Consider the following 20,952-nt stretch of genomic DNA (forward strand, 5'->3'; position numbering starts at 1 on the left):
AAATAAAAAGGTTAATCAACCCATTTAAGAATTTTTCTAATCATTAATAGAAATCATAACTTTTATTTGTATGTATATATGTGCATGTACATGCATGTGATACATGTGTGTATATATACAAAAAACAGAACATCCAGTACTCATAAATTAAATATCAATACTAGGCTAAATGGAATCTCAAACAGGTTATGATGTCTTATGGCAAGCAGATACTTAAACAACCATGTCATGTTGTTAGGTTGCTGCTTCACTGACAATGTCACAGCATTTTACTAACTCTCCATGTCTGCTTTACTTCAAAACCTTCGAGAAGAAATTTAAATAGCTACCAGACCAGCACAAGTAAAATGTATGCTGGCTTTTCAAGCTTTGCCTGTTTCCTGCGGGAGATACCACAGTTCTCAATTCCTGGTAAGAAAAACAGCTAGGTTCATTTTTAGAACAACCAGTTCTGCATCTGCGTTTATCTGCTTTTATGTTATGGAGAGGACATTTGGCTGGGTTGCCAGTAAAAAATGGTACCGGACATAACCAGTGGGATGATAACTGCTATTGAAACATAAGTTGTTTGATACAACTAAAATTTAGTTGCTGGAAACTATTTAATGGTTATTTTGTCATCAAAGAGTATAGTAATATGTCTGGAATATAACCTAGCACAGAGAAGACAGAGGAGAAATGTGGCTTGCCAACTATATATGTTGTTATTGTTAAAATGTATACACCTTTTCCTCACACACACACACACACACACAACAAACAAACAAACAAACAAATAAACAAAAAACTTATGCTCTATGAGAAAAATTAATAAGAAACTCTTCTTTCAGGTTAGCTATTTGCAGGCTGTATTTGTTCATCCTTGTGAGACTTAGAGGAGTAGCATCCAGAAAGGCATCAAGGGATGTTTCCGAAAAAGTCACCTGAGAAATGCTTTAGATCAAGAAAAGAGTTTTAAAGAAGGTGTTTGATACTAGTGCAGTAATCAATATACTTATCCATTTATACAAACTGAAACTCATCTAGCCTTTTCTTAGATACAATTATTTTACTTGCTTCCTGGGTTTTTGGCAACTTTGTGTAAGATTCATGAACAAAACTGAACTAAACTATTTCACATCTGCCCTCACCATGCTAGGTTAAGATACGAAGTGTGAGAGTTTGGCTTTACAATTCTGTAAAATACAAAATCCAGATGCTTTTAACTTGAAATTATTTCTTTGATAACAAATGAATTGCAAAAGAACAGTTTAGAGCACAACACACTGCCTGGAGAGTAACGCCAGCAGCTGCCCAAGCTGCTCTGCTGTCAGCCCCTGCTTCACACTGTGCTATGTCTGCACAAGGTCAGGAGTTGGTGAGAGGCAATGGGGCCTTCCAGGTGCCCCACAGGGAGCACAAGGGCACAACCTCACCTCATCTGGCTGGCCATCCCAGAAAGCTGCTGCTCTCACCATGCGCCAGGCAGCCGGGCGAAACCCCAGGAGTGAGAAGTCGGTCGTTTACCACAGAGAAGACAAAGGACTGGAGCTGGCAGAGGTTTAGTAAGGGTAAGATGAGAAAGAAGGTGCAAAAGTAGAAGCTGTCATCCCTGGGCAGCTGCTGTGAACTCCTGCTGTTTGCAGCCTCTCGCTGGCAGGAAGCAGACTTGCTGCAGTTTGCTATAACAAAAGCATTTGGAAGGGAATCATAGAATCACAGAATATCCTGACTATGAGAAGGATCATAAAGATGTGAGTGTCACTTCAATAGTGTGCTGAAGAACCAATACTTGTATCCTTAACATTAGGCAGTACCACTACTCTCACTTCTCAATACCATATTATCTCCACAGCAATGCCATTTTCAAATCCTTTTTTCATCTGTTCTGTATTTGCACTGTGAGATCTGATTTTGAGTCCCATGTTTAGAATTCCATTAATAGCTTCTGTTAATAGCTTCTGTTAATAGCAGTCAGTAACATGATGGTAAAAAAGCAAACAATTCTTGGCTTTAATTTTAAAAGTAAGAATATCCTTTGTATTTTGCATTTTTTTTTTTTGTATTCAAATTGTACAATTTGAATTTTGTGTTTCTAAAAATAGGAATATTTTTTACTGCATTGTATTGTACCCAATATCCTTCTCATTCTTAAAGGAAACATTTCATTTTAGTAAGCAAGCTATTAAAATACATTCAATATATTCATCTTCTCTACATACATAGGAGGCAAATCTCACTTTTCTGCACTTTCAGTATTTCTATCTTTGAGTAGCCTTCACCTTTGAGAAGTCTTAGTGCTAGACTCAATTAACAAAACAGCAAATTCTTCCATTGCAGCAAAAAATGATTTTCACTGACCAGAAGTAAAATTACTAGTTGTTGTTAATAAAGTTTATTTCACAGGAGTTATTACTGGTTTGCAGTGTAATCTTCCCAAATACGTATACAAGGACTCTTTCCCTTCCTCCTTATTTCCTTTGCACCAAGTAACAAAGCTTTTGTCTTGATCCTTTCTGCTTTTTTCATCTTAGGGTGTCTCTAAACAAATGATACAACTGGATTTATGCATACTGAAATCAGTGGTAAGAAGAGACAAAACTGCATTCAAAAGGTGCAGACCTTTGAACTTGCAATTCAGAAGTTTTAGTCACATTTTGTCCAAGAGTAATTAGAAGGCTGGTCATGTCTCTCTGCTCCAGATTGTGTTTGTAATCTACCACCTATCTGTTCTCTTTGCTCTGAGGCTTCTGTTGAGCAACCGCTGTGTTTACCTGGATGATGTTTGCTTTTCCAGTTTTGGTTTTAGAGACTAGGTATTATCCTGAAGCAGCAATTTCTCCTCTGATCTCCAGAGAAATATCACTTTGCTTCTGAAGTTTGTCAGTCTGCTTAGGTAAGAGAAATCACTTCCAAAACTGCTTGATACTCTAATGGCTGTTTTGCAAAGTGTAAGGCGATAGCAACGAGAGAATGTTTTATAAGTACGCATTGTGTACTCTAGATTACCAACACCACAGAAGCTAAAGCAGCCTCATTCACAGTGGTTTGTTATTTCATAATATTCCACAGTTATCTCCCTACACTTAACCTTCCACTGTGACTCCTGCTTGAGCACATGCTAAATAGACCACACCAGAAGACTCCATGCCTGATGTGGTTTGTGGGCAGTATATATTACCAAGGAGACTTTCTGACATTGTAGCTATAAAAAATTAAAAGGTTGCAACAACAGAGGTTCGCAAGAACAATATTTAATCTTACCTGCAGTATATTATTTGCTTTGTATTGTCCCTAATGGACTAGCAAACATTTGGACCACTTAACTACACATAATTAAATTAACTTTCTTATTGTGCTTAGTTAAACTCATGAAAAGAAAGCAATTTTTAGTATACAGAGGAAGAGAGGAAAATACTGTATGAAACATTCAGCACAAAATTCTATGTGGTTTAGAGTACATGTAGAACAAGAATTATGTAATAGCATGACAGTGGTTAATGCATGACAGCAAGTGAAGTTATCTTTCTTACAGTATCTGAACGAAGCCAAAAGGAAGTTATGTCTTCCGTCTAAGTATTTTTGTTCATACTTACAGTATAATTATGATTTTTTAACAGTTTGTAACACTTTTTCTCTTCTCCCAGTATCTTAACTGCAAAAGTATCTTGGTATCGTAGCAGTTTATACTGAAGAATGAGTTGAACAGATGTATAGGGAGCTACATGATATATAAATAACACTTCTTGCTATTTATGATATTTAGAGGAATTAACTGAATAAGGGCAAAATAATACAAGAACAATACATGGCACTTAACACTTGGAAATCAAAGACTAACTAACATGTTTCTATTGTATTTATTACTACCAGTAGGAGAATTACATCTCGGTGCTTCCATGAGTTCTGTGTATTCTGACCCAAATACCCACAGCAGGTCCCCTTGCCTGACTGCAAGGTCTAGCCTTTATCTCCAGTAAATAAGTTAGTGTAGCCTTTCTGTGGATAAGTATTATCAAGTGTTTAATATAAAAGATTTAAACAGTAAAAGTCATACTGTGAACTCTTTAATAAGCAGGGACTTACGTCATAACTTAATTTCTTTGGTTGCATTACTCATGCAAATTACTGGTAAATCAGAATAAGAAGCTCACAGTATGGCTTCTGGTTTCATAAGGAGGACCTGGCAGTGTTGAAAATAAAAATCAAGTTGCTTGAAATTCTTTAAATCTAGCCAGACATGGTTTTCTTGGTTTTTTATTTATTTTTTAATATATATATTTTTTATGCCAAGCTAGTTTGCTTAATGTTGTAGTCCCAAATGAAGTTGTAAAATTGCTAATAGTTTTCTAGGTCTGAACTTTCAGATTCTGACCTCTGACTGACCCAGTGACATTGAACGCAGTTTAAAACTGGTGCGGTCCCTGTCAACTCAGCATCTCTTTTGTCAGGGAAAAATCTGATCTCCCACAGATATTTATTTCAAATGAAGTTTTAGGTGCTGGAGGACAAGTCAAGGCGAGCTTAGTTTTTCTTGCTATAACAATTTGAGTTCATACTGCATTTACTATAAATTGCACTGTATAATTGCATAATAATTGATAGCTCTCTGAGGCAGTTTGTAACTCTGCAAATATAGCTTTGCAGTACTTTAATTACAAGCATTAAGTTTATTCCAGGTTGTTGGAAAATTCTGGTATTTTACCATTTAGAAAGTAAGTGGTGCATTTTAATAGATGCACTCATCAATAAAGTACATTTTATATTAATAATTAAGCATAACCATGCTGTGAGCTGTAACTGGTATTTGTTAAGCCAAACCCTGTCTCTGTCTCTGGCCTTTTTGGAATAAGCAAGAACAAACTTCATCAAAGTTGAAATAAGGTGAACAAAGTCTGAGAGAGAACAATAGGATAATGATAATTTGAGTTTAATTTGAAATAGTGTGTGTTAACAGATCAAGATGCAAAATCCTGTTACTTGGAACATTCTGAACAGTTTGGTGATAGCTTCTTTTTAAGTAATAGTTTTCTCAAATCGAAGAGGTGCTTCGAGTCTCAAGACTCTGCATTGGCTGTATTTCTTTGCTAAACAAGGGGGAATTACAAAAGGGGGCATGGCAGTGGCTGTCATCCTTACATGCAGGTGAGCTCCTAGAGACTATAAAATAGCATGAGAATACAGGAAGAGGAGGGACCTCTTCATTACATGTATACACAATTCAGTAAAGATGTCTTCTAGACCACAGGGTTAAAACTGTTTTAAATTATAAATCTGGGAGCAGCATCAGACAGTTCATTCAATCCCGTATCTACTATAGAGTTACTGTAGAATTTGAGTCTTCCAGGACCCACTTTACTCTGCTGTAAAACAGCTTGAGTTTAATATAGGGGCACATCAGCAGACCTTCCTAGCACTTGTTTCTAAAGTGCTTCAAGAAAAGCAGATGTTATGCATTTACATTGAGACTGAATAATAACTGCTGTAGTAGTTCAGCAGAGGTGATAAAGTATTCACTGCCTTCACCAGGTAGGAAAGTAACTCTTCTCTATGTAGAAGTGCCCCATGGGCCTGTTGTTGAGAATTAGGTAAGACATAAAACCAATTTCAGGCCTGAAGCCTTCAGGCCTGGTCTCTTCAGTCAGGTATTTCACCCTGCTCAGTGGGTGGCAAGGCTTGCAGTAAATCCTGGGAGCTAGAAAAAGGGGTAAAGGAGGCTAAGAAACATTTCCCTCTACAACATTTGAAAACTAAGATTAGTAGGGAATTTAGAGTACGACAATACTCGAGCAACAATATGGCAGTACTAGGATATTAGCTTAATCTTAAATTGGTTGGTTGTATTTATTTTATTAGTTCTTTAACAACCTATTTAATTATACAGTACTGTAACTGGGAAAAATGCTTCCCGATGCTCTGAAATAGTTGCTTACCTTGATAGCTGCAAATGTTATTCAGGACACCCCTGTAAGAATCTGTCTTCTTATGACTGAGTGACTTTCCTCAGCAGTGAATTCTGCTTTGTGCAGCATCTCCAGTGATGTGGCTTTACAAGTATGATCACAGAATCAGAAAAACCCTAGCAGGGAAATAGTTGTGTTCTATGAATGTGCATATTGATATTCTTAAAGAGCATCTAAATAAGCAGTCATTCCTTTGACCTTCGTACCAGCTGCTGGGAAAGCAAAGAGAAAAACTAACCATGTGCTTGCAAGAAATTGGGTAGCATCACTTTCTTGTTTAAAACACCAGCAGAAGCACAGAAATTCAAAATAGCTTGCCTAGGGTCAATGAGCAAGACAGGGGGAGAGCTGGGAATCAAACCCAGGTCTCCTTGAAACCAGCCCACTGCTTTGCCATAAAGAAACTGCCTTCAGAAGCAAGTTCTTTTCTCTTTTGAGATACAAGGTCCCATATGGATTTTTTTATATTGCAATTGCAAAAATAATAATGAAAGTAGTCAAGTGAGAATCTGCTGCCCGCTAATTTAAAACTGAATTCATGACTAGCATCACTGTTGGCATAAAGGGTCTGATGTTTTATAGCATCATTGGCTCCCTTTCTATGGCATCAAGAGATTTTAAAAGCAAATAAAGTGAAATGGAACCTAAGAGAAAAGTTTTGACAACCTAGACAAAGTAGAAAGGGAATGCCACTTAACCAAGGTAGAAGTAAAATGATGGATTTTTTTTTTTGTTTTGTTTGTTTGTTTATTTTAGGAATGTAAGACTTCTGCAGGATCAAATCCTGGCCCCTGCTTTTAAATCTCCCTATGTTTTCTATTCCTGTTCACAAAAAGATCACTTATGGTCACTCAGTTGAATAAATCCAGATATTTTTCCTCATCCTACAGTCCTCACTAGTGAATCAGTTTACTGCAGTGGTTCTTGGTAGGTTTCAGCGCCTGAGCTTGCACTTTGTACTTCTGGAAAGAGAGGTGTGTGGCATGAAATGTGATCTCTGAACAACTTTCCCACTAGAGCAAAGAGCTTCTTTTCCCTCCCCAGGTACAGAGCAGCAATGCCTGTCAGCTTTTCCTCACTTTCAGAGTTAGTTTCTTGTCTCATCAGTTTAAACAGGTGCAGCCTTCAGGCTGCCTTTCAGCTTTCTCAGGCACAGATCTTTTCATAGCTTTATGTATTTTCAACATGCTCACAAATCTTTTTCCTTAAGTCACTCATTATCTTTAATCAAATGGCTATTGATGAACCTTTTTGCTCAGTTTTCCCTTCACTGAGATCAGACCAATAAAAGGGCACCATAGGGGAACATGGAAATACACAGATAGAAAACAGACTGTTTGCTAAGCAGCCATCAAGTCAGCCACGTGGTAAAGAAATGTAATATTTGATAGCCAGCAGGTTACTTACAGCAGCCCATACTTGTACACATAAGGATTATATGGTTGATGTAGAATTATTATTATTTTCAGTTTCCTGTTCTGGACATTTTAAAACTCTCATCCTGCCGTTGATATAATTCTGCATTTATAACACAACGACCCTACAGAGGCAGTCATAGTCTTCCGGAACACTGACATCTGCTGGTAGTTGCAAGTCACAACATTTAGGTGCAAAAGAAAATGGCAATCAAATCAGGCTAGGCAAGCACTCTGAATTTCAAGTCCATCTTTCATTTTAAGATTGGTAGGACTCTAATCACAGTAATATAAGTAAAAGATGTACCTTGCATAGCTATTTCTCTCCACTCTGTAGGTTACTTGTACAATGAGTTGTCACTGTTTTCATTGCACTATCAGACCATGGGCTGTTGTTTGTAACCTTTGTGCTGAAGATCAAAATACTTCCTGACTAAAACTTATTACTTATGCACTGTATGTACTGTACACTGTATGAGTGCTTTAATAGCAATATTAATATTTTAAATTTTATATGTAGGAGTAAAACTGCTCCTATATTTATTGCAAAATGTGGCATTCCATAAGTTGTCTGTAAGAACAGCAGCCCTAGACAGTTTCACAGAATCACAGAATTTCGAGGTTGGAAGAGACCTCAAGATCATCGAGTCCAACCTCTGACCTATTTGATTACTGCTTCCTTCTGCTTAGGTTTACTTCATTATCAGTTCATATATAAATATATATATATATATTAAAGTAATGCCCTCAATGTCAAATATGATCCAGTAATAGTTATACTTTGTATCAGACACTATTTTAACAACATGATGCTGATGTAAAGAAAAATTGAAGCACTGCTGGTGGCAAACCTCCTTTCAAAAAATATGAATCAACATAAAAAAAAAGTTGTAAGAAATGATGCGTTATGTTGCTTTATGCCTTCCCATATTTGAGATAGATGGCTGGATTGAAAAAACTAGCTTTTAGCAAATTCATACATTTTTCACAATGTAATTGGAACTGTGGGTGTGGAAAAGAGTATTGAAAAGCCACATTCATCATTTATGCCCAAGGCTTTCTTGTGACTTCCAGAAAGCTGCGATAACTTAAAGAGAGCGTTTTAAAAATCAGGTCAGACTGCCTAGAGGCCATATGCATGAATACTCCAACCATCATTAGCAGCCGAGATAGTTACTGACTGAGGTAGTATCAGTTCTTTCAGAAAAAGAGCTGCTTGTAAGCTGACTTTGAAATAGCACTTGGTGGGATGACTTCAGTTTAAGATGAAGCCAATTGCTCAGCAAAGACTATACATGGGTTCCTGAGTGATCTGAAATAAGAACTCTGGCAATGCAAAACTAGCTATCTTCTGGCTGCCTCCATCTCTCCTGCAGCAGCTTCTGTAAGTGGGGGACTCAGCACAGTAAGTCAGCAGAAAATTATTTGCTCTTTTGTCAGTTTAGTTTTCTGCAAGATCGACATGCAGCAGTAATGGAGGGAAAGGTCTGACAAGCACTGGCCTGAGCACAAGGTGAGGAACGGGACTGCAGGGATGTGCAGGCTACTGTCACTGACAATTAGAGAAGTCTAGACTGCTATGAAAATGCAGAATTTTACTTTAATGCTTTGTTCCCATTCCCACAGAGATACATTTACAACTGCTACAGATTCAATTGGGAACAGACCTTTATTCTTAAATATCAACCATACCAGAAATGTTTGCAGAAATACATTTATCTTTCACAGACAGCTCAATGTCAAAGAACCGTCATTTGGTCTGTGTTAACTGGTGTACTGAAGGAAGATGAAAAAGGAAAGGCAAACCTTCACTTTCAATTATTATTGTTAACTTCACACACTAGAAAGATCTATTAAAATCAGATCGCTCTTCTAGAAACAAAGTACTATTCAGTTAAATAAGGGACTTTGTCGCACAAAAGGAACAGGAATTAATGTGGTTTCAGACAGTTCCCCCAGGACTTCTGCTGAGTTTGGAGCAAATTCTTTGTGTATTGCAATATGTTTTAATCAAACTTGTCCAGGCACTACAAAATTTGAAGGCTTAAAAAAAGTGTTTTTGGAATTGTCATATATATCATCAAAATTTGAAAGATGTATACTCAGAACATACTGACTTTACATATTCCAAGGAAATAATACAGAGCTTTCTTTTGTGTTGAAGATATTTTATGAAAGAATGAACAAAGCTATAAATGATTAAAAAAAAAAAAGTAAAGAAACCTGACAAAAGTAAGGGAAAGCAGTGGCAGGAGTAGTAGAAGATGCAGTGAAAGGAACATTGAGAGAAAGGAAGAAATACTTTTATTGCCCCATTGATATGACTTTTCAGATAATCCATTAGAATAATAATACTCTACAAGACAAAAAGCAGCTACAAGCTTTGCCTTTTTATCTGATAGCTGTAAGAACTAGCTTCCTTTTAACATGCATCTAGCTATGAAGTTCACACACTGCATTTAGTGACTTGGATTTGAAATTAGAGTTTAATTACAGACGCTGAAGAGAATGTGAGCCAGCACAGAGCACCTAGGTATGAGACTCACAGATGTGCTGGGAGGGTCTCTCGCTTGCTAATCTGAGAATTGTCCAGCCATCCTGGACATGTCATATCTACATGGAACAGAGACTGACTGAAGTAGAGTGTTTTTGCTTTTTATAGCAGCAGTAAACTTAATCACCCACGTTATCTCATTTCCTTGTGGAATGCTCTTCAGGTATTTTTGCCCTCCTAGTCCTGGAGACTCTTCCTTATACCTCCCTTGCCAAGTCCACCCATAGAAAAGCATCACAACCAGTCGCTGTTTATCTACAGCTAAACAGACTGCTGAAAAGTAATTTTTCTTCTTACATGTAGCAAAAAATTATGAAAAAGTTTATTTTTATTCTTTCTTTTTCTTTCTTTCTTTCTTTCTTTTTTTTTTCTTTCTTTCTTTCTTTCTTTCTTTCTTTCTTTCTTTCTTTCTTTCTTTCTTTCTTTCTTTCTTTCTTATTCTTTCTTTCTTTCTCTTTTTATTTCCTCTTTTTTTTTCTCTTTCTTTCTTTCTTTCTTTCTTTCTTTCTTTCTTTCTTTCTTTCTTTCTTTCTTTCTTTCTTTCTTTCTTTCTTTCTTTCTTTTTCTTTCTTTCTCCTTCCTTCCTTCCTTCCTTCCTTCCTTCCTTCCTTCCTTCCTTCCTTCCTTCCTTCCTTCCTTCCTTCCTTCCTTCCTTCCTTCCTTCCTTCCTTCCTTCTTACTTATTTTTGGGGATCAATGTACATATATATATATATGTGTATATATATATATCTCAAATGATTTAAAGATGGCAGCAGTGTATTTCAGTGAAAACATTTCTGTAAGTCCGTGGCTACCAAATGCATTCTTCCCAGTACGTTGCCGTGCAGTACAGAAGCTCGCGGCTCAGCATTTCTCGCGAATACGATCATGCATTTCTAGCCTCTGTGTGGTATCACGGGGAAACACAGCAACCCTCATAATTCTCATAACTCTTATAACTGGGTTGATAATTGGGTTCATAAACCAATTAGCAGCGCCGTGCCGAGCCCGGCCTGCAGGGCGCAGCACCATGAGCCTCCCCCTCCCCGGCGGGGCGGCGCCGTGAGGGCGAAGCCGTGAGGAGGGCGTTTTGTGCCTCGCCTCGCCCCGTAGCGAGCGGGCCGCCGGGGCTCCACGTCGGCCGCGCAGGCGCAGCAGCGCAGCCGCTCACCTGCTGCGGGGAGGGGGCCGGGAGGAGGAGGAGGAGGAGGAGGAGGAGGGGGCGGCGGCGGAGGGAGGAAGGCCGCGCCGAGACGCGCCGCCATGTTCAAGAAGCTGAAGCAGAAGATCAGCGAGGAGCAGGCGCCGCCGCGCCGCGCCGCCCCCCTGCAGCCGCAGGGAGCCGCGGAGGGGGTGCGTTGGGCTTTGTGTCCCCTCTGGGGCGCGGGGGGTGGGCGCTGGCAGGTGCCCGGCACCGGGGCTCGCCGTGTGCGGCGCTGCCCAGGCCGCTGCGCTGGGGCGGAGCAAAGAAACGAGAGCAGGTTTTTGCCTTTTGGGTGGAGTGCGGTGGTTTTCTGTCGCTTGGTGTTGCTTGGTGTCGCCTCGGTTGGTCTCCAGTGCTGTTAGGAGGAAAGTGGTGTTGGATTTGGGGTTACAAGCGGAACAGGGCACGCTGCTCGCTCCCCGTGTCGCGTTTCCAAATGGCTTCTGTAAACGAGGAAGGAGGGAGAGGGTTTTGAGGTCTAAAATGCGCCACAGTCCTGCGAAGAGCGTGGAATATACTGAATATACTTCTGTTCCCGTCCTCGTAGCGGACACGTAAATAAGCTGCGTTCAGTTTATTGGGTGCGCTGTCACCACCTGACCATCAGCTGCTTCCTATCAAAACATTTTCAGCCCAAGTTTTACAGGCATTCGGCACTTAGTAGCTCTGTGAGACTTTTACTTGCGTTCAATTTTGCTCTTTACTATACCCTGTCACAGGGAGGCTTTGCTTACCATACACTCTCTCCGTTATTAATAACCTCTCTCTAGAACATAAAACTTGCCATTTGTACTCTGGCTTGCAGTGTCCGAGGCTAAATTTACCAGCCTAAGAGCGATAAATCCAGGGGTAGTACCTCTCCAAGCGTAACATGAAGGTAACGCTCATCCTGAGGCCTCCTCTGTGGGCCTCCCCTTTCCGCATGGGCTGTTGGCGAACTGATGTCCCCTCTCTGACAGCCTGCGCTTTCCCCCTGCCTGATGAAGGACGGACACAGCAGTTTGTAACTGCTGATGGGGAGAAAAAGCTGCCCCTGCAGTTCCGGGCGGCTGTGTGGGCTCCCCTGCCCTGCCGGCCTCCAGTTTCGGAACTGTGCTGGTCGTTACCCAGGAGCAACGACTGTGCCCGCTGCCCAGCACGGTGCCTCTGAAATGGCTCTGAAGCCTCTGGAGGTCTGAGTGCAGCGGTTAAGGGCATTAAGGGCAGAGTGAAGAGAGGCCTTCATGCCCCATCTAGTAGTGAAGTGCTGATGGACACTTGGAAACCTTTTTCGTTTTGTATGGTGAGGGCTAGAAGTCCCCCCACTGTAAATGGCTGACCTTAAGTTAGAGGGCGAGCAGAAAAGGAGAGCAGGCTACTGGGGTGAGCAGGGTGTTGTCATTGTTCAGGCTGTATGGATACCTCTGGAGCAAAACTCTTCAGCAAGATACAGAGCTGGCCTGTTTATCAGGTACTAAGCTGGGTGTCTGACTTAAGAAGAGTCACATTCTCAGGAGGAAACTTTCTCTCTGTTTGGTCTGGCCTGTAAACTGTCACTGACTCTGGTATAACCATGTATTTCCTATGATACCAGACTTAATTAATTACTATCCAAATCTGGCAAAACATACCTATAGGCTTTAGCTACGTCTTCTGTTCTTTCTCTAGAAGACTGACGTTTTTAGGGGTAATATCTCTTCAGTGGACTAATGCACTGTCATTTATGTTTTAGTCAGCTCAGTCATGGTCTTGAGACTAATATTCTGTGAGGCAGAATTCACATACACAACCTAAATGATGGTACTGCAACAATGTGCAGGAGGTGTTCTGATTTTTATTTTTTATTAGTTCTGGTTATATTGTAGCATATACTTAAGGAGAGGTCTTAATTTCTTTTTATGTAAAACTTGCTGATCTTTTAATGTTCGCTACATGTATACTGAAGTTTTGTATGTGGATTTAGAAGCATGAGGCTGGCAAGCTACATTTGGGTTGGGTCAGCTTGGCTTGTTGCAGCCTTGCTCAGTATAGGGTTGTGAAATTTCTTTGAATAGATGTTTAGTGTTAACAGGAACAACAAGTTCGTGTTGACGTTTTAAAATGTGTCATGTTCTTCTGCTGCCCTTTTGCTTCGCTTAAATTCTATTTTATTTTGACTAGTGTTTTTTAAAATCAATTCCTTAAAGGAATGAGATGGTACTCCTTATTTAAATGATCAACTCAACTGCCTGTCAATTTGCAAATCTTTGAAGCCTTAATCTTTAGTATTTAAAACAAGTATTAAAATGCTAAGGTGTTATGAAGTTTGAGTTTCAAATTTGGACCAGGGGGACGATGGTCACAAGTGATCAAAATAGCTTAATAATATTATAAGATAATAGCATAATTTTGTTGCATGCTCTTGTGGCTGTTTCATGGTATTTTCTGCTCTGGAGGCTTTGCATTGAGGTAGAACTCCTCACAGACAGTATGTGAAACTGATTGTGGCTTCTTTAAAAGGAAGATCTACCCCGGGCTTTACTGACAAGTTAAAGTTAGTCAAGTTACAGTTAGTCAATGTTAAAATAAATTATGATATGGAAGAATTAGTTCTGAATATTGTTGGTATGTGATCTCTGTAGGCCCCTTCCAAGTCCCCTCCACCGACTGACAAAAGAAACAGAACATCTTCGTTTACAGATCAGAATGACGAAAGCTCCTTAACACCGGACAAAGAGGTCAGCTGAAAACTCATTTTATGTATTTTTAAGCTTTAACGCTTCATTAAGAAGAAAAATAATCTGACTTTGCTTCCTTGATTAATGCTTTTTTTTTTTTTGTTCCTCATTCTCTCTATTTCCTGTGTATTACACGTAAGAATAGTCTAATCAGTCATATCACCAGTGATAGGACCTGCAGGAATGGTGTCAAGCTGAGGCAGGAGAGGTTTAGGCTGGGCATCAGGAAGAGGTTCTTCACTGAGAGGGTGGTCATGCACTGGAACAGGCTCCCTAGGGAAGCAGTCACTGTACCAAGCCTGTCTGAATTTAACAAGTGTTTGGACTGTGCACTTAGTCACATGGTCTCAAATTTGGGTAGACCTGTGTGGTGCCAGGAGTTGGGCTCAGTGATCCTTATGGGTCCCTTCCAACTCGGGATGTTCTATGATTCTAATTTGTAGGTGAAGTCCCGGAGTGTTTCATATTAGTGAAACAGGCCTTTAAAGCCCTACATTAAGACACCTTTTAAATCCTTCTCCAGGTTTAAAAATCTTTCTGCTGAACTAGATTCAGTAAACTACTGGGACAGAAGTTACATTCAGAGAGATTAACTTTGTTTTTCCTGCCTCTTTTGTTTGAAAAGTTGGACGAGTCCTATTAGCTGTAGAGGTAAGTTGAGGCAGGCTATATATACATGTATATATAAAGTATTTGTTTTCTTGCAATGGGCCCATCCTTAGATTACTATGAACACTACCAGTGATTACAGCTTGGCAGTTTTGATTCCTTCACTGGTAATAGAAACAAAAGGAAAGCTATCTTGTGTTGTTGTTTTTTTTTTCTTTAGAAATGCAATATTCAGTTTTCTAATAATTTTTTTTTTGTTGTTGTTGTTCATGTAGTGTTGTATAAAATGACTTCTTTTTGTCCCTGGAGAGAGGCTTTCTATTAACTGATGCTCTGTTAATGTTGGCAAGCAGCATCATCTGTGATAAATTAACTGCTTTAGAAAGGAGAGCTTGCATTGTCTTTTTTTTTTTCCCCAGAAAAAGCAACTTGCATGTCTTTTCTAAATGCAGAATACAGAAGTTATGTGCTGCCACATGAGAGCTACATGAATGTGATAAAGGTTAAAGGAATGATTTAGCCAAGGTGTTCAGACGCTTCTAAGCAGCAGAAGCTTAGTGGAATATGAGATAATGTAGCTCTGAGACAGTGACGTTCGTTTGTGTGACTGGTTCATTGGTTTTAGTCTCATTGGCTTGGCACTGCCTACGCCTCGATGAAGAAAATCTTCCTCTCTTCAGTGGGAAATGATTAAAGGAAAAGATTAATAAAAGGGATGAGGAGTATTACAACTTACACAAGTACCAACTGCTTTTCTGCTCAAATACAACTCCCACATTGAGTCAAACTCTGTTTTTTTTTTTAGTTCTGTTTTTTTTTGTTTTGTTTTTTTTTTAAAAAAAAGACTTGTATTTTATTTTAAGGATGGTTGCTTTTATTCCAGATTTGAAGATTTGTATCCCTGAAAGCTTACCTTATTTTTCAGTTGATTTAATAAAAAATGCTACCTCTCCTCACCGTTCTGCTAACATAATATTAAAAAAATAATACGGGCTCTACTGATGTTACCTACATGTGTCAATGTTTCTGCAGTCGTCTTCATTTCAGTTGATTTTTATCTTTCAGTGCTTCATTAAATTTATACTGCCCCAATCTGTTTTTTCCAGTCTGCTTTTCCAGACAAACAGGAGAAGCAAAGAATTCACCACAAGACATGCCAAGTAATGTTGGAAGAACATTATCATGCTCTAAATACAGTGGTTACACTTGGAATGATCAGAGAGAGAGAGATGGAGAAATAAGATTAAGAATGGAAACAGAGTACTAAAGTGACCTCAGATTTACAGTTATCCCCTGGCATAGGGAACTGTTAGGAGAATTTTACTTACAAAACACATTCTGTAATTAAAATTCAGAAAGTAGCGAAGATGCGAAGGGAGTGAAAATCTCTGCTTTTTAGTAAGAGCTACTTTCATGTCAAATTGAAAGTTTTACTAAAATAAAGATAAATTTACCTCATCAAGACATGAAAGCTTCTTTCTCCAAATATTCTTCAACTGTAAAGACTGGTTAAAAGCAAATCATCCTTGAAATGTAGTTGTTGGATTGTATTTCAGTAAAACTCAGTTTGGTGGCAGTATTTATGATACTTATAAAAGAGACAGATATTATATACTATCTCTGAAAATACATGCCCCAATTATATGAAAGGGGAACACTTTTTAAAGCATTGTTTTTGTTTGATCATACATAGTTTTTATGTACAGTTGGCAATGGTGTTACAATGAACTAAAACTGGACAACGTTTAATGTACTGAGAATGGTTTTGAAGAATATCATGTACTGGAATGTTTCTGTAGTACATGAATATTTGCTAACCATTTTGGTATAGGAAACTTAAATAGAACTGTACGGTATTTCATAGTTCTTGTATACATCTTCTCCCTCTGGCTTACTACATTTTAGTGTGACTTTAATAAATCCATACTTTAATATTTTTAATGTTAATATTAAAATGTGTAAAAGCTTTGATTTAAACTCAACACTTTTACAATATTTTTAGAATAAAAATTATATTTGTAATAGACAATATTAATCTGATCAAAGAGTTATAATAAAACTTGCAGGAAAACATTTTTGCTTTATATTCTAAAGTGAAAAAATATATATTTTTTAACAGAATGTTTTGGGATTTTGAAAAACTTATGTGCTTCATTCATGGAATACTGGCATAAGTTTCTTTTATTCCTGCCTGCTTTCTTCTTCCGCTTCTATTTTAATGAAGCTGTGGATCTCCAGGATCTCTACAGAAGCAGTGCTATGGAGAAGCTCATATATTTATTTTTTTTGTGTGTGTATATAACGAAAAAGCAGAATTCTGTCTAGTTCTGTATTCTGTTCTTGCAAGTAGCCTGTAAAATACGGCTTTAGTGTAAAATAAAATCATTGATACTTACATAAAAACTTCTTCAAGCAGTTTATGTATCAGATACCTTCTGAGTTGGCCTTGGTGTCATTTGAAACAACCCTGGATGATTAAAACTTAATTGTTGTTACTTCTAGCCTTTTCCAGGGAAGAATAGTGTTTGGTTTTCAAATTTCAGTTTATTTCATTGACTCTTGAACAGAGTTTGAGGGAAAATGTATCATATTCAGTATCATTCCTAGAAGTTCAAAATTTTCTTCTGGTTTAGTATAGTTATTTTTACAAGTCAGGACCACGTGCAGAAAATAACAAAGCTAGTTCTGAGCCATGAACTGAGAGGGAACAGCTGATATCTTGATGTGGATGACCTGGCACTTATTCAGGTCCAAATATCACTGACATCCTCACAAGTGTTATGGAAGCGTGGCAGAGCACTGTATATGTAGCTTTTCTTAGAGCTAAAGATAAACTAGCAATGTACTTTTTTTAGTCTTACTTTAGTACTGAAAATTGACTGTTTCAAATTTAATTGAAGTATCTTCCCAGCATTGGCTAATAAATCAGGACAAGCAAAACTGGAAATAAGTTGTCTTCTACCTTTGTTAATGCTGCATCTTTGATTTATTCATCCACTCTGAGGTACTTCTAAATAGATACTCCCATCCAGGGGGTAGCAGTAATTCAGATGTATCTTGATTTATTTTTTTTTTTATTTCTGACATGCAAATTTAAAACTGAATTTTGGAGTCTGTCTAGTTCTTATCTAAAGCTTGACTTTTATAATTCTTGATGCATACACAGGTTTATTTAGGTTGCTTATCAAAATAACAAACCAGGAAAGAATCGTTGGATTTATGTATTAACTCATCCTGAAAATGCAGTTCTGTGCCCTCAGGTTCTGGGACTTTTTTTAATTGCAGAGAAAAGTCTTGAACTTTTGAGTTCTTTTGCCAATATTTTAATTCCATAAATGTAAGAGGGATGAAGCATGAAAAGATTGTTAGAGATTGCATGAACCTTCTATAAAATAGATAGATCAGCAAATTACTGATTTTTATTTATTTTTTTTTTTTACAGCTTTTCTGACATTCCCCACAATCTGGCAAATTTGGGGGTGGGATGGTGGGATGGACTTTTTTTTTTTTTTTTTAACTGTGGAGGAATGAGTTATCTTTCTTATTAAGAGATGAAACTAAACCATTAGCCTAATAGCTGCCACCCTTAACTTCTTGAACTAGGTGAATAAATACTGGTTTACCTCTTCAACAAGCTTGTAGTATAATCCCTTTCCTTCTGTTTTACTGTGCATGTACACAATGTGGAAAAACAGTACACATACAATTAGAGAAGCATTTAAGCATTAGAAATGAACGTGTGCCATGATGCAAATTCATACAGTTAGTGAAGTACAAGTTTGTGTAATAACAGGTTAATCTGAAACATGGAATCACTGGTTCTCTTCCTTTTTCTGAAAGGGAATAATTACTGCCACTGGTAATCAAGCAAGCATTGTATATATGCATTAAATCAACTAGTCCCCCCCCTTCAGAGTAAGGGTACTTGGTAGCACTATAATCCCTGCTAAATTCTGCGTTTATTTCACAGCCTGCTAAGGAAGTCATTTGATCCAGCGTTCAGAACTACTTTGGCCTACGTATCCCATTCATCAGAGTAAAGGAATATTTGAGCATGGTAATTCTTCAGAGAGGAATAGCAAAAACAGTACAAAAGCGTTTCATTCTGGGGTTCAGGAAGTTCATAAAGAACAAGTTAAGGCAACTTAACTGAGGCCAGACATGAGGGCTACAGAGACTGTATTTCCAGAATTGTGAACAGAGATTATTTCAAAAGAACTATTGTTCTTTAAGAATACTTAAAGAAATATATCGTCATCTGATCCCAGGTTTCATTATCTAATTTACCTTTTTGTAACTTTTTCTCAAAGGTGGAAATGTTTGTTGTTGGTGAGTAGGATTGTATTTGCAAAAACAGAGTAATTCTATATTGTGCTAAAAGACCAGCAACATCACGGCTTTAATTTGGTGCCTGAGGTAAAGGTCAGTATGGGACAGAGTTAATTTACCCTAGAGCATGTCTGAAGCATAAAATTCTGAAAGATTTTAGTAGGATTTCTCTAAAAAGCTTTCAAATGTGATTTGATGGTGTTCAGAGGATTAGAGAAGGCTAGTTATAGCATTAATTACAGGTCTGCACATTCTGCCTGTTTGCAGGATGCTTCAGCCCAACTGGATTCCCAACTTGTCTAGTTGCATTAAGCACATCAACTGGTTCGCAACATTATATGATTATTAATCATAAGTCATTCGGAGCGACCCCCTGAAGTACAAAAATCCATTGTGGCAATATTTACAAGTGTTTAATTTTGGAAGACTATTTTTTTCTTGCCTTTTTTCCAGGCACAGGTGAATAATTTTCAGTGACTTTCACAAAAACAAAACAAAAAATAAAGTCGACAGCTCATATTAAAGCCATGCTCAAGAGTTAATGAAAAAAATGGAATAAAAATGCAGATAAAAATGGGATATATATTTTTGGAAAGTAATAGGTGTTGTAATTATAAGACTTATTCAACAGCACTGCCTGTAATATAGCTGTAAGAACAAAGCAGACAATGAGCTGCTGGAGTAACAAAAATGCTATGAGCAAATACTTAAATATTTTCACTGTTGGGCACCCAACATCTGAGAATGGAGGATGAGTTCTCTAATAAGAAGATACAGCCAGTTCTAAGGAAATAACATTCTTGGACCATGATTAAGTGTATTCTGCCTTTGATAGCTGTTTGAAGTGTGAAACTCAACTCTTGGTTAACTTTTAGCTACTGGGAAGGAAATACCTAGCTTTCTTTTTGATATGGCAATTACTGTGCTGCCTCGAACACTATTATTGTCTTCTACCTGTGTTTGCAGGGTTGGCTCTTTCCCTTTTGTGCTGCCCTTGTCTTTTTTGCAGTAGACTCAGACAACAGGGAGGTGAAGCTGAGATGATTTAGTGATGTCCTTGCCTCAGGCTTCCGATTAACATTTGTGAAATGCAACAGTAGTGTTAATTGCTTTCTACTGTTTGTGTAAACTATTAGTTGCAATAGAGACCCTAGAGTGCTGTGCTTGCAAGCTCAATCAGACTGACTGAATTTGTTTTTAATTTCAAACGTAGAATAATTTGTTGGAGATGAATAGGAAATCTTTTTAATGCAAGTTGTTTGGGTAATACAAGGAGTTTGAATTAAGCAAAATAATTTTATGATGAAATTTCAGTGCTTAATATTCTGAGAAGCGAACGTTAGCCTACCATATCTATGAAGTGGTAATTTGAACTCTCTGTGGTTCCTGAAGTTCTATGCAGTCATGTTTTGAAAGTGACTCATCTAAGCTTAAGATAGGTTACATTTTGAAAATGTTTATAATCCTTTCATTAATAGCATTTGCTTGGATACATGTAGTAGTGTTTTGGAAATGTTGTTTCATCATATTAACTGGTGTTGTCTAAATGTACAAGGTATTCTTTGACTTAAAGATTTCATCATCATTTTATTTGTCCTTGAGAATGTACATACTTGTAATTCATGAGATTATCAGTCTTGCTTGTAGCATTGCTGCTGTGTGATTACACATAGTATTCACCATTTCTTTTTCTGGCATATATCTTTTCAGAAGTGTGTGTACAAAATGAAGCAGCTCTGCCCTCCAGGTCCAGGCATTCCACATTCTAACACATTTTCTAAAAGTTTTTGCTATACAAAAATTGCAAGTCATGTAGCATTCCGGATCTTACACGGGAAAACGTTTTTCCTCTGAATTTGAGGGCTTGTACTGGAATTAATTGCACTAGAATTAATATAGCAGTTGAAAAAAAAAAAATCAAACCCTAACTTTTTAGTAATAGAATTGATTCCTAAAATACTATTAGTAACTTTAAATAAAACAAAATTGTTGTGAAATGGTGTGAATGAAAAAAACGTATCATGTTTTGTTTCAGTCAACAAACAACAAAATTCTGAGATCTCAGCTTGTAAGAAAGTTGAGCGGTCAACTTCTGTATGTATGTAGAATTATGGAAAAGGAATGCTTTTGAAACCTGTTACACCATTAAGTTGCATTACATTAAATGTATATGTCCTATTCCAGAATCTCTTTCTGTTCATGGAATTTAAATCTCTTCTCC

General features: G+C 37.8%; 1 protein-coding gene and 1 long non-coding RNA gene across 11 annotated transcripts in view; one reads left to right on the forward strand and one right to left on the reverse strand.

Annotated features, from left to right (window-relative positions):
* The first annotated feature begins 2,859 nt into the window (after positions 1–2,859).
* Positions 2,860–20,952, forward strand: part of GOLGA4 (golgin A4) — a 70,676-nt gene continuing 52,583 nt past the window's right edge. For 3 of the 10 annotated variants that reach the window (XM_068675010.1, XM_068675012.1, XM_068675014.1), the window contains exons 1-2: positions 10,813–11,246; positions 13,698–13,793. In XM_068675010.1, the coding sequence (XP_068531111.1) occupies positions 11,157–11,246; positions 13,698–13,793 (186 nt within the window). In that variant the 5' untranslated portion in view covers positions 10,813–11,156. Of the gene's footprint in view, positions 2,876–10,810; positions 11,247–12,475; positions 12,548–13,697; positions 13,794–20,952 lie in introns of those variants that run through there. The other 7 variants (XM_068675013.1, XM_068675017.1, XM_068675015.1 and 4 more) reach the window with 5 other exon arrangements.
* On the reverse strand, positions 4,894–7,651 carry LOC137852814 (uncharacterized). Its single transcript, XR_011094053.1, has 3 exons — positions 7,350–7,651; positions 5,913–6,058; positions 4,894–5,674 (listed from the first exon to the last, which is right to left on the reverse strand). It is a non-coding gene; the product is annotated as an uncharacterized lncRNA (long non-coding RNA).

The sequence above is a fragment of the Anas acuta genome, chromosome 2 (assembly GCF_963932015.1).
Source record: "Anas acuta chromosome 2, bAnaAcu1.1, whole genome shotgun sequence".
NCBI classification, from domain to species: Eukaryota; Metazoa; Chordata; class Aves; order Anseriformes; family Anatidae; genus Anas; species Anas acuta.